Raw genomic sequence first — 13,597 nt, 5'->3', positions numbered from 1 at the left:
ATGGCAGGGGCAATGCTTGTCTACCTTCAGGCGGCCAGGACTGAGGGGTGAAGGGGGAACCACTGTCTCGTGACCCACAGCCAGCCACTGGGGTGGTGGGGGAAGGCAGGGCTCAGGGCAGTGTAACCACTCTGCTTCTTTAAAGGCAAAGAGACAGAGAAGGTGGAAAAGTCCAACCTGATGCTGTGTAGTATTTCCAGCACTAAGTATCTTCTCTGATGCTTTACGCAGCTTAATTTGGTATCTGTGACTATTTACTGCTCCCCTGAGGTCTCTCTGGCTGCACAGGTCCCGCAAGGGAGGAACAGTCTCAGTTTTCAGGCAGTGTTTGCCTTTGGCTTAATTATTCCCAGATAACCCTGTAGCACAGCCGGCACAGAAACCAGGCGGATGGAGACCTACCCTGCTGTAAAGGAAACCTCACTGCAGACTGGTCCTTGCTGCCCGCCTGGAGCTGGAGGGAGGCAGATCCCAGGGGGAAAAATAGGAAAATAAAGCACTGGCCACACAGTTTGTCCAATGCTTTTATTCCACTGGGTGTGTGTGTGGGGGGGTGGTGGCTTTGACACTGTTGGCAATAAAGTCCTGCATACCCGTGGAAAATACCTGGCTTAATACTGATTGTGTCATGAGTAAACAGTGCGAAACATAAGTCAGAGATGAATAGCTAGTTTCTCCTCTAGTCCAGTCCTGACCTGCTTGTCATCTTTTTGCTTGGTTTCTGTGGTGGCGAGTCATGGGCAGAGCGGAGGTGAAAACAGGCCAGACAGTGTGCAGAGGAGGACAGGGAGAGGGTACCCCCACGGGGAGCCCCATCGCACCACGGGTGCCAGCTGGCCGAGAGCGGCTGTGGCAGATCCAGCCTTTCATTTTCACCAGACTGGTGGTTTTCTCATCTCTTTTGACTTGGCAAGTGAAAGTAGGTTTGAAGGAGGTGCAACGGCAGAGCAGCCTCTGCTGGTGCAGGCCACAGGGACCAGACTCCCCTTCCCACAGGGATGGTTTAACCTGTCCCTGGCGGCTCCAAGCCCCTCAGCTCCAGTACAGAGTTTTTTATTGCTACCCCATGGGTCAGATGGGGTCCATTCACAGCGCAGTCCCAGCTATGAGGGAGTCAAGTGAGGAAGTAGGTTTCCAGGCTGGTGCTTGGACATCTGGCTGTGTTGCACCAGAGGGCAGGAGATGTAAGCCAAGCAGCTGAGGGTGGCACGTCAGACTGTGCAGCCCAGCCCAGCATTTCCCTTTCACAGCCCCAAGTCACGAAGCAAAAATATGTGGGATTTACCTGTTTCAGACTGCACCTGCGCTTTGTGCCTTTGCTTGCCAGGGCGAGCGTAACTTTGGGCACAGGAATAATCCCACTCACTGCATTCCCCTGCTGAACAAGACACGCCTGTTTGGGTACTTGCATCATGATCTCTGTTTTTGGTTGAATGGACGGACTCTTAACTTGTCCTTTGACAGCCAAAAAACTCCTGCCAGTGTGCCTGATTTTGATGTAGAAGGTAATGGTGATACAATTGCAATCTGGTATATGAAATGTCCGAGAAAGACCCAGGAAATTTGCAGGATGTCCTGACCCATTCCTTTCTCAGCCAAACCCCTTAGAGCTAAAAATTAACTTTCATCCCCAGAGAACTACCAATGGAGCATCACTCACTCAAACAACCCAGTGCACTCCTTTCTTTAGGAATGGAGGAGAAAACTTCCCATGACATGTTTACAGGAGAGGCTGAGTGACATAAGCCCATCTAGGATCTGTGGCAGATTTGGACAGATGGCCTGAGGAACTCCTGCTGCTCAAAAGAAGCTGCTGGGCACTATGGCACAGAGCTGGCACCCTGGGAGCACACTGAGGATGTGTTGTCATTTTTTTGCTTCTACCTTCTACCAAGATGCCATCTACCCTGATACTGGTAGGCTCAGCTGATGGCATGGGTTGTGCAGACACATGCACATGGGGCGATGACACCAGCTGACATCCCATAGGACATGCAGGGGCATGTCCAGAGCACTCACAGGTAGCACCACTGCACCTACTGCATCCAAAGGGTGTGTGTTGGGGTGAATGGAGAGGTGAAGAGAGGCTCTTGACACAATCTCCTGCCACAGAGTTCAGAGGTTCAGATCTCTCCCAAACCTCCCTGTACACACTGGCCATTGCACAGGGCTGGCAAGGAGAGAGAAGATGTGAACGTCCCTCTTAGCCCCAGCATCACGCCTTCACACAGTGCTTTGGTAGCTGATCAGCCCCAGGGCACTGCAGAAAGTGCAGATAGTCTATAAATATGGGATTTTGTCCCAGACCCACATTATATACAGCTTGGGTCCAGAAAGCAATGAGCCCATTTTGCTGACAGGCTCAGTGTCCCTTCTCAGAGACATGCAGGGCCGAGGGATGCTTCACAGCTTTCGCTGGGATGACATTTAAGGGAGAGCCCATCCATGCCATAGGACTCCGGAGTGCAGGGGACTGAACAAGTGCAAGCTACCTACCAGACTATCCCATCTCACTCCACGACAGAGGAGCAGAAGATCAGGCAGATCAGGAGAGGCTTATGCGGTAAGTCTGGCAGCACCCCTTCATGGAGAGCAGCAGACTATTCTCAGCTTGACACATGACTTAGACAAACCTCTTTAGTAAAGATCTTTAATTTGAATGTAGTGCATCTGGAATGGATGGAAGGGTGGATGGATGTTTTCCACCTCCCAAACAGACACAGAGGAGTGGTGTGCCTTTAGCAGGGATAAAGACATTCAGCCTCTAGGGCTCGCTGAGCCCTTGGCCCCTCTGCACAGAGCTTCAGCAAGCTTACCATCCCAGCACCAAGGCTGGGTGCTATGAAGAGCTCAGCTGAAACAACAGCCTGGGTGAAATACCACTTATTTCCCCAAAAATACCTCCTGGACTTAAACAGATTGGGTCAGATTTAACCCAGTGAACCTGGTACTCCTGCAGAGACCTTTCCTACTGAAGGTCACATCAACATGCCAGGCAGGTCAAACTCAAGTGGTCAATAAGGGGCCTTTCATTTGAGTGATTCACCAGTCTCGGCCATGGGGAGGAGCAGAAGTCCTTGGCTGGGTGAAGGGCTGTGAACATGGGAAGCCCCAAGTCTACAATGCCACACAGACCTTGCCTAAGAAGCAAAGGGGCAGAAAGGTGAGTGATGAGTATGAGACCCAGATCAGCAAAGATAGAAACGGTGATCAGCCTCACTTGCACAGAGCAGGACTGTCACCCCTACCGAGGCTTGTGGACTGCTGCCCACCCAGGAGAGGCTATTCTGGACTTGAAGAGCAGTGTGTCAAACCTCAGGAACCCCGAAGGCCAGGTTGTCACGAATCATCAGTGTCTTCCTAAGGTCTCGTTCCATGATTGGCCTCTGCGTTCGCCACTTGTGAGCTTCCTGGAGTCCTGGCTCGAAGTAGTAAATACAAGCTCCAAAGCCCACCAGGATGAGAATGGAAATCATCAGATACACTGGCACAAACCAATCCAAGAAGTGGGGCATGGCTGCCAGAGAAAAGGGGAGAAAGGTCATGCACCTGAAAAACACCTCCACCAAGATTCATCATGAGACATCTGCCTCATCAGCAGTGCCCAGCCTCCCTGCGCCCCTCCTCACAGCCCTGCTGCACCCCGGTTTGTGCTTGGTTGCACAGCAAGACACTTCAGCCTTCAGGAGAGAGCAATCCCTTTGGCTCATTGCTGGGACCCCCTCACTGAGCAGCAGTCCCACTCCCTCCCTGCAGAAGAGGGTAAGCCCGCATGCCCCTGGCCCTGCTGCCAGCAATTGAAGATAGGCAGTAGGTAAATACAGCTGCTTCTCATCTCCCGCTTGGGGGAAAGTCTGCTGCCCCTTCCCCTGATGCTCCACGACCTCTTGAATTCCGAGTCTGAGCTGGGCTAGCTCAGGGCTGAGCCCTCCCTTGCTGCCCTCCTATTTAGTGTCCTGCTTTTGAGGGGCTCAGGGACCTTGCGGTGCTTGGTTCGGCACTTGTCTCTGAGCAGAGCCCAGATCCCCCTGCATCAGCTGCTGGGCAGTGGGAGCCACTTACCAGGAGCAGCTGATCCGCCTTGCCAGGAGCCCCTTGCCACCCAGGCGTGAGGTGCCGAGTCCGGAGCAGTGCTGCCCTGGGGAACACAGAAAAATGCGCTGCACAATTGCTGTCATCCCAGCACTAAAAATGAGCGAGGAGGAAGGAGAAAACAACTCACTGCCCAGCTGTCAGGGCTGAAGCTTTCTGGAGAGGTGAGCAGACAGGGTTCCAGCCCCACAACCTACTGGTGCCCTGGCCTACTCCCTCCCCACCATTATGGTCTTGCTGATGCCATGGGCATACACCCTGACTCAGGGATATTTAAAAGCTGTAACGGCTCCATGTTTATGCCCATCCCTTTCCCTTATTCTCATCCTTTGGGAGGGAGGGAGTAACACACGTTGCAACCCATAGTGGTGCCCAACTTGTCTGACTTCCAGCTGCCTGCTTTTAGCAAAACACTCACCAGGGTATGGGTCATGCAGGGGCAGAAAAGGGGACCGAGAAGCATCTGCCCTCAAAAAAAGCATAGCTATGGCCTTTCCCATGCACCAGGGCTGCTGGGTTTTGGATGGTGTGTCCCTTGTCACAGGCTTCTGTGGATTAAACCAGGGACCCTCAGGCTTGGGAAAGCACAACAGTGCTGGGCTCAGGCGCAAAGAGCAATCCTGAGGGGAGGCTTTGCAAAACCCTCTCCCCTAGATGGGGGTGATGCCCCTTGATTTCAGCAGGGATGGAGTTAGGGCACAGCTGTGTTGAGCTCCTGCTTTTCTAGACACCTGAAAGCTGCCACTTGCGACCACCCCCAAGTCACCCCTCTGCCCGTAATCACATCCCCCGCCTCCATTGTGTGGGATGGTTAAGGGGAGGCTAGGGAGAGCTGTGAGCATCTCCGTCCTCTTCCCTGCTCCTGGCCCATAAACCTGCTGCCCTCTCCCCCACGGGAGGCCAGGGGGTTTGATTTTTTTTTTTTTTCAATACCACAGCAATCAGTTGATTCCAATGTGCCCAGCAGCATTATCTGCTGGGCACCACTTGCAGCAGAGCCTGTCCCTGCCTGCTCACCCCAAGACCAGCAGCAAGAAGCATGAGGTTCATCTGTACCCTCTGAATAACACCTTTTTTCTCACAGGGTTAGATATGAAATGAACTGTGATTCTTGTTAACATAAGCAAGAAACTGCCAATCTTCTCCCACTTATTGGCACAGGTGTTGATAGTTATCCATTCTCCTTGCATGACAGTGGAGACCGCAGTGGATTTTGCCTCCTACTATGTTTTTTAGCTTTCAGCAGTCCTTGGTTTTGCTACCCACAGAGCTGCCCCTACCACTGCCAAGTCCTGGAGGACTTCTCTTTTTCTGTCTCCCTCTCAATGATTCATACCTCCCTTTTGCCAGGCCCCCATTCCACCTTATCAAGAGCAACAGGACCGGGCAGCTTAGCCTTGGCCACCATTTGGCCAGGAGCAAAGGGGTAGTCTGGGCGCTGCTCCTGCCTCTTCATGGCTGCCTCTGCCTTCCTCAGGCAAGTAACTTAGGAGGAAAACCCCTGCCCCTGCCCACAATAACGTTGCAGACGTGTTGTGGGGAGCAGGGATCCTGCTGTGGGGTTTCACTTGCTCAACTCATCCTGAAAGACGGTGGAAGGAATTAGGCACGACCCCCACTCCCTGACAGAAGGAGGCCTCTCAGTGCAGCCTTCCTATGGGCTCTGCAAAAGTAGGTCCTGCACACCCCCTGCACACCTCAGCTGCTGCCACAGCCAGGCTGGGGGCCAAAGCTGCTGCAGACCTTCTCCAGAGGGTGCCTCAGCAACCGATACCAGTCCTGGCTGTCAACAACAATGGGCAGGGTTAGGGAGCCTGGGAAGGTGACTCCAGTTCAGACCCCCCAGGGTGGCAGGAGGAAAGCCAACAACCTTGTTTCCTTCCCTGATCATGTGCTTTCCAAACCTAGCAGTGCTATCCAAAAAGTACTGCAATAAAAAGCAGCTCTACAGTCTTCCCAGTTTATCCTTCCTGTATGACTAGCAGAGCCAGCATTTTCGAGCCCCTCGCCAGCAGCCTATTCTTTGGTCTACTTGCTATGCGGCCCTCACCTTGTGCCATGTGCCCCCCTGTGCTCGCCAGTCCCTGACCTGGCAATGAAGGTTCTTTGCCATGGCCAAGCCAAGCACTGGGTGAAGTGTCAGAGCTCCTGCCGTCCCCGCCCCCAGCCTCTGCAGGGCCAGCCCAGCAAAGCACTTGCTCTGTCAGGTGGGTGATCAGATTTTGGCTGCAGATGCTGAAAAGAAGGAGTTTCATTTAAAGATGTCAGCTTTCCGGAGCAGTTCTGCAGATATTAAATGTGCCTTAACCCTTGCTGGACCAGTTGATCTCAGAACCTCATTTACAGACATGAAAGAGTCCTTGGTCTTCCAGCTGAGATAGCATCTCATAGAGGTAAGCTAACAGACCTTTTGTAAACCTATGCTACATGTGTCACTCCAGCTGCTCTCCTTCAGTGTGTGTCCGTCCCCTGGATCCCCTGTGCCACCTCCTTCTGCCCCCCAGGATGCTGTGGGTACACTTACGATGGGCACCCTGGGGGCCACACTGCAAGTGAAAAGGCAGAAACTGCTTGGGGGAGGCCAGGAGCTGGGAGACAGGGTTTGCAGCAGACACGGACACGCAGCGGTGACCAGGCAGGGGTGAGTGAGGCAGGAGTGGTGCCCATGCAGAGTGCCAGAACACAGGTGACTTTGGGCACAAAACCCTCTCCTGTGCATGGTCAGGAGCACAAACCAGGTTGCGGCATTACCAGCCACGGGCTCACCCCGACCACAGAAGATGCCCCCAGACTGGGCACCTTGGAGAGCTCGCAGCTTGGGGCAAGGAGCTGCCAATGGCTGGGGACCCAAACATGACCGCGGTCCCATGCACTGCATCCCCGACAAACACCCGCTACCTGCCCTGCAATGTGCCACCTACCTCCTTCCACGGGCGCAGGGCGATGAGATGAGGCTGCTCCCTCCGGCATCTGCCGGGCCCCAGCCGGGATGCGTCAGGCTCCGTTCCCAGCCAGGTAGTGCCAGGGAGAAGGGACCCCGCTCCGGGAGAGCAGGGCGACAGCGAGAGGCGACGACGCGGGGCGGGCGGGCGGGATGGCGGGAGCAGCCGCGGCTCTCGGGAGCGTGCGGGGGACAGGCAGCCAGCAGCGCCGCCTCATTTCCCACTGGGGCTCCTGAGGGATTCCCCCATCGCCTCCCCGGCAGCGTCAGCCCCCTCCAGCCTCCCCAGGGCACCTCACCGCCGGCCTCCCCCCCCCGAGGGAGGGACCGTCTGCAGCCAATTGCATCCCCACGCAGGGGTGGGGGTGGCATTTTGGCAGCGGTCGTTATGGCAACGGGCCTCCCGAGCTCACCCGCACATGGTACCCGGGCGAGAGCCACGAGAGAGGGATGCTCTTCCTCCTCCCGCATTGTCTGCAAGCCAAGCTACAGCACTGGAGGACCTGCTCTCTGCCGAGCAGAGAAGGAAGGATGGGGGTGGGGGGGAGGGGAAATGCTGGGGGAGACGTGTGTCAGCTCGGGCTGATGAAGAGTTACAGGATTTTAAGGCTCCACAGATTTATCAGTGTGCCTGTCCCTAGCTCTGGGGACTGGTGGCTTGTCAACACCGGGATGGAGGCAGGGAGAGGGAGGGGTGGATGGAGGAGGGAGATTGGTACTCCCTTTAGAGGTTTTATGCAAAAATAAAATAATCAACACTTTGATCAAAAGTACCTTACAGCAGAAAACAGAAAAACATTGCTGTCTGAAGAAGTATTTTTGCCTTCAGTGAAGTAACTTTTTTCCTGAATCCATACCTGCCTGTGTCATTGCTACTGCTGACAGAAAAGGTTTTCTTAAAACATTTTCAGCTTTTCAGCAGCACAGAAATAGGAACAATCAAACTGTTTTGGTTTTTTCGGTTGGGTTTGTTTTGGGGGTTTTTTTTTGGTACACAGGAAAAATTTCACTGTGACCTAAAAGTCATTTAACACAAAAATGTTTTAAAACAATATCAATCAAGCAAATGGCTCCAGCCCTGAGAGCTGCCTGCCCTCCTGCCTGTGCTCTCCAGCCCTGCCTGCTTAGTCTCTGACACCTACAGCCCTGCAGGTGCACTGTGGGGGGTGGTTGTAAAGGCTTGCAGGGCTAATAATATCCACCAAACTGTCTGAGCCCCAGATTTGTGCCCGCTACATGCCTATGACCCAGGAGCCACAAGGTGTGAGGTTTGGCTTCCCAGTAAATTTCGTTACAGGCACTAATGGATTTGTCCCCTCCCCAGGCCAACCTGTGGACAGTGACAGACCCATGTGCACTTCTGGCTCAAACGGTAATGCACTTAAGAGGTCTGTCATCTGGTCTGTGCTGGGGTTTCATCCATCAGTGCAGAGACAGGGCTGTGCTGGGAGCTGTGGGAGCTGGCTGGCACGCACTCTGATTTCCTCCTCATCCTCCTTTTCTCCTCCTGAGCCCTACTTTTGCTTGATGTAACTTTGTAATATCTTAGAAGCATTGAGTATAGGCTTGCGATCCCCCTGTACCTATCAGGCTATCCACACAGAGATCCATCAGGATTAGCTAGCTGCTTCTTGCTTTGCTCCAGCAAGGTGGGTACTCCAGATGATTGCCATATGCCTCCAGAGAGGAGCCTGCAATCATGCCTTAACTTTAACCTCACTGAAGTTCAGCTATGGTACCCACCTTGACCATCAGTGCAGTAACTGCTTCACTAATCCCACTGCAGAGGGAGGAAAACACAAGCCTCACTGTTTTGACCGCAGTGGGAGAGAAACACGCGGTTTGGACAAATCAAAAGCCAAACAGATTTTTTAAAAAAACAACGCTGAAAGGATATTGTTTATTGTGTTCCCAGAGCAAACCCTAAGGGCAGGCAAAGACACACTACATGTGAGAGGGCAGAAGGGAAACCACTTTCCAGGTATGCAAAGAAAATGGGAGGGAGATCAGTGGTGGCTGGCACAAGGCAGGAGACTATTCATTTCTCCAGGAGACTGGTCAGTGCCAGAGTCACATGCCACCCTGGGCCAGGTGCCCTTGAGGACATTGTGCCGAAACATGTAAGATCCACCCCCAACCACAGCAAACCATCCCAGCTATCTGTCAAAGATCACCCTGGGGCAGGGGGATGACACCAGAGCCAGTGCGTGAGTCCATCGGGCTGCAACTTCTCCCTGGGTTTAAGCTCAGGCTTAATTCTAGCATGCTGCTCATGCAGCCAAAACTCCAGAACAGCAATAGTTTTGTCTCACGGGGTCATTTTTTCCTCTGGCTCACTTCCCTGCCATGCAAGTACTGGGAGAGCACGGCAAGGAGCAGGGATCATCTCCTTCTGCAGCCACCACCACACCAGTGGGCTTGTGCAAGTCATGACGTGGCAGTCTTGCTTGCTTCAAGCAGATTCCCCCCCAGCTGAGTTTGAAGCAGCTATGGAGGCAGCAGGAAATGAGTACTGGGTTTGTGCTGCCAGAGCTGGGACATGCTTGCAGACCCCCTGCCTCCAATGCCACAGCTGCTGGCTGCCTGTGATAGGGCTCTCAGGTGCCGTCACATCCTTTGGTTTCCAACAAGAGCTGCGGCGTCGAGATGGCTCCAGGCATCGATGTGCCATGTACAGCTCGAACCACATGGAAATGTTTCAGCTGCAGTTCAGCTTTCACTACGAATAAGGCTGCCATGTGCCATTCAGCATCTTCCAGGCATAAGCATGTGCATATCATTCTGCCTGGTGCCTGCGGGTCTTCCAGTCCCTTTCACTTGGCTTGGAGGAAGTCCCTGGGTGGCTGTACACACACAAGCCCCTTGAAGCTGTCATTCCAGGATGTCTGCCCACCACCAAGCCTCTAACTCCCTCCATACCTCTGAGCAGCCACAAATTCATCTGCATGATGAAAGTGAGCATGGGGTCAGGTTTGATGTGAGTGGCCCACCCAGCCAGAGCAGAAATCATGAAACCCTTCTCAGACAAAAGCCCTGGCTGGAGAAAGGGGAGATGGTTGAGCAACCTCAGGCACATGCTTCCTGCTTGTAGCATGCCAATAAATCACAGCATGAACAATGGACTGAGCTCAGCTCGATCCCAAGCCTGATAAAGTGTTATTACAGTTTCTCCTAACATGTTTCCTCACTGTTCTTTAGTGTCCTTTAGGCTTTTATCAGCATCTTCTGAGTTGATCAGACACAAGTCTCTGTCTGTCTTTAAGGCAACACCAATCCCTCAAATACTACTCTCCCAAGGTAGGTGGAGGCATGGGAGAAGATGGACTTTGTTGAACTAGCCTCCCCCAAGGTCTGCAGCAGAGGACAAAACTCCAGCAAAAGTCACAGATATACTTCCCTGTTCAGCTGCTGGAGGTGAGGGAGTTGCTGCAGGATGCAGAAGGCACTCTGGATGCATGGCAGGGCATCAGTCAGATACTCTGGTGGGAAAGCAGAGTAACCTGCCTTCTGGGTGCTGCTGCAGCTTCAAATAAGGAAACTCGTTTAAGCAGCTTTGTTGACTTGATCAAAAAGCTAGGGAAATGTGCATGATGAGGTAAAATAAAGAGCAGAACTGAAAAAGCTGACTTTGGGTCCAGCAATAGCTGGAGAGAGCCTTTGCCAAAGGAAGCTGAAGTTGCCAGCAACATATGTGGAAATGTCATTAGTTTCTCTAATAATTTGCACTTGCTGCAAATGATATAACTCTTGTCTATTAGTGAGAGAACAAGTGCAATCAAATACACATGCGCTTATATTCTGCACACTTCCCAGGCAGGGCTGCGAGAGGTCAGCCCGGAGCCAGTGGTGCATGGCCAGGTGACATCTCACAAAACTTGTGCTGAATGAGGCTGGGATGAAGCCACCATTGCCAGAAGGTCTGTGGGTGGGCGCTGAGACAACTGGGGCCATGCTGGGGTCAGTGTGTATGAAAAGGCCATCTCCAAAGCCTGTGCCCTTCGCTCCTGTGGCTGCTCGGGGAGAACAAAGAGAGAAAACAGACAAAATATCTCAAGATTCAGTCACCAACCTGCTGAATGAAGCATACAGCAAATTGGCCAAGGATACACGAGGGCAAGGTGTGCTGTATAACATTTTTTGTAGCAGCCAGTGCTGTCCTGCTGCAGGAGTGACTGCACCATTCCCAGGGAGCACTGGTGATGGCCAGGCCAAGTCTCACTGATGCTAACTGCCTTCATTGGCATCACCAGAGCATCTTCACATCAGCTACATTACGCTTCTTATTTTAGGAATAGTTTGTGCTACCAGACCAATGTACAATGGGCCACAGAGTAAAATCAGGAGCTCCCCCCTTCTGTGTCACGCCCTGCTCTCACCCCTTCTGCCTGCGCTGGGGGCCAGTGCACTGACACCCCTGTTTCAGCTCTCCTGCATCACTTGGAAGCGGAGATCAACTCCTTATTCCCACTTTGCAAACTGGAAACAGGGTGGAGAGAGGTGAAACAGCCTGGCACAGTCATGCAGTGGTATGTAAAATACATCGCAGCCTCCAACACCATCCGTGTCTCATCCCTTTCCTCTCCTCTCCTTGCTGAGCTACAGATCTAGACACGCGCTGCAGGACATTGCCAGTCTGAGTCTCCACCTCTTTATGCCATCCTTTACCGTGGAAAGCAGTTTTTAAATGCTACCCTTTGACATTAGATCTGCTTTACACCCCTTGGCCCATGTGTAAATAGCCAACAAGGGTGCAGGACGTTGACTCCTGTTCTCCCCCCGCCTAGGTTGCCCACAGAACTGAGCTTGCTCTGCAGGCTTTGCATCCCCACATGGAGCACCCCTGCCTGCATTTCAAAGAGGAAGGAAAGCAAAGTGAATCTGCCTGGCACACCTTGCTGTGCCAGCCGTCGGGCAATGGCTTTGCATGCCAGGAGGAAACTGGCTCTGCCAGAGCCTGGATTTTCAGGCAGGGACTGCCAGTACTACCACCGCCCCTCTCTGAGTCACACTCAGGTGGGCCATGCACCCACGGGTGCCTTGTTAGTAAGGTGCTAAGGGGCAGGTGTCCCCCTGGCAAAAGAGTGCAGTGAAGGTGGGGCACACAGAGGAGGGAGCACGGCGAATGTCTGTGTCCCCACAGGAAGGTGGGGGTCAGCCCTGCAGAGGGAAGTCTGCCAAGGGATGGGCGAGAAACTTGCTGGGGACAAGGGAAAATAACTGTGGGATCAGTGGTAGCTCATTTGGACCCGTTGAACCTCAACAGACACCAGTGTTGTGAGAAGGAGGAAGCCTGCAGTGACAGGGGACAGTGAGCATGTCCCCTGCCAGACATTGAAGCCACATAGGTCCTTCTGTAGGGCCAGAGAGAAGGCAACAGGGAGTAGTAGAGGGCAGAAAGAGAACAAACACTTTTTAGGTGGGTGTCAGAGCTTTTAGCATATTTCCACACCCTCAGCAGCCCAAAGGAAGCATTGTCCCAGTTGCTCTCTACATCCCTCCGACTTGGGAGCTGGCTTGCTATTTATTGCATCTGCCTGCCTCCCAATCTTTAGGACACATCTGCCCTGGATTCATCCTCCCTTCCCCCCGCTGAACTCAACAACAACCAGAAATATCCTGTAATCTCTTCTGCTTCACCTGTAATTTGTCTCATGCTGGCAATGAACAGAACCGTCTGCCTTTGTCAAGATCAAAAAAGCCACGGCAGCCATGTGATGTCAGTTTACATTAACCCCCTCCCCCCCCTTCCTTCTCTGGCTTGCTGCAAAGGGGGAGATGAGTTTTCATCCTTTGGCGGCCTTCTTCCTCCCCTTGGCACCTCTCCTGCCATTTGGGGGTGCCCCGGTTGAAGGGGCAGGGAGAGCCAGCCCCAGCAGGCAGCTGAGGGGGTCCTGGATCCCCCTCCCCACCGAGCTGGAGCTGAACCTGGGGATAAGGAGACACAGCAAAGGAGACCACAGGCCACAAGGGCTTTACATCACTGCACAACCTCCTGCTCTGACCTTGGAGTGAGAAAAGCTCGGCCTAGCTCCGTAACCGCAGCGCTTCTGCAGGGGCACCCTCCTGCCTGTGCCATGGGCAGGGAGCGCTGGGCTGGGCAGATGCCACCAGCCACAGGCCACCAGCCAGGGGGCGAGGGGCAAGGTCCCCAGGAGGGTGGCATGGAGGTTGTGGCTGTCGGAGCTGCCAGAAGGCCTGGCACAGAGCAGTTCAGTGTGCAGAGCTGGGCACTGCTGCTGTGCGCTGTTAGAATTCCCTTCCCTAGCTATTACATCAAAGCATACCACGTTGTTAACGTACGTTAGTTCACGTTATACACCGCAATGCAAGGAGGCCGTGGAATTTTACTGGAGCCTTTGGTACCGTTAAGGCTTGAGCAAACGAGCGAGCATCAGCCCAGGGACCAGGGGCAGAGCCCAGCGCTGAAAACAAGGGCTGTGCCCTCAGCAGCCCAGGGCTGGGCAGCAGGGGAGGCCGGCGCCCACCTCCGCGTCTCCCTCACCCCCGCGAGCAGCGCCCGGTGCCGCCGGTGGGTGCCGTGGGCACGACCGGCCCCCGCGTGCC

General features: G+C 53.7%; 1 protein-coding gene across 1 annotated transcript; it reads right to left on the bottom strand.

Moving 5' to 3' along the window:
- Positions 1–514: 514 nt before the first annotated feature.
- SMIM45 (small integral membrane protein 45) lies at positions 515–7,390 on the bottom strand. The gene is made up of 3 exons (XM_055712002.1): positions 7,014–7,390; positions 4,063–4,138; positions 515–3,517 (listed from the first exon to the last, which is right to left on the bottom strand). Exon 3 carries the CDS (start codon positions 3,513–3,515, stop codon positions 3,309–3,311), a length of 207 nt encoding a protein of 68 aa, XP_055567977.1. The 5' UTR covers positions 3,516–3,517; positions 4,063–4,138; positions 7,014–7,390; the 3' UTR covers positions 515–3,308.
- Between the last annotated feature and the right edge of the window lie 6,207 nt (positions 7,391–13,597).

The sequence above is a fragment of the Falco cherrug genome, chromosome 5, assembly GCF_023634085.1.
Source record: "Falco cherrug isolate bFalChe1 chromosome 5, bFalChe1.pri, whole genome shotgun sequence".
NCBI classification, from domain to species: Eukaryota; Metazoa; Chordata; class Aves; order Falconiformes; family Falconidae; genus Falco; species Falco cherrug.
The sequence above is the reverse complement of the archived record's forward strand: the minus strand, read 5'-3'. Positions and strand labels throughout refer to the sequence as shown.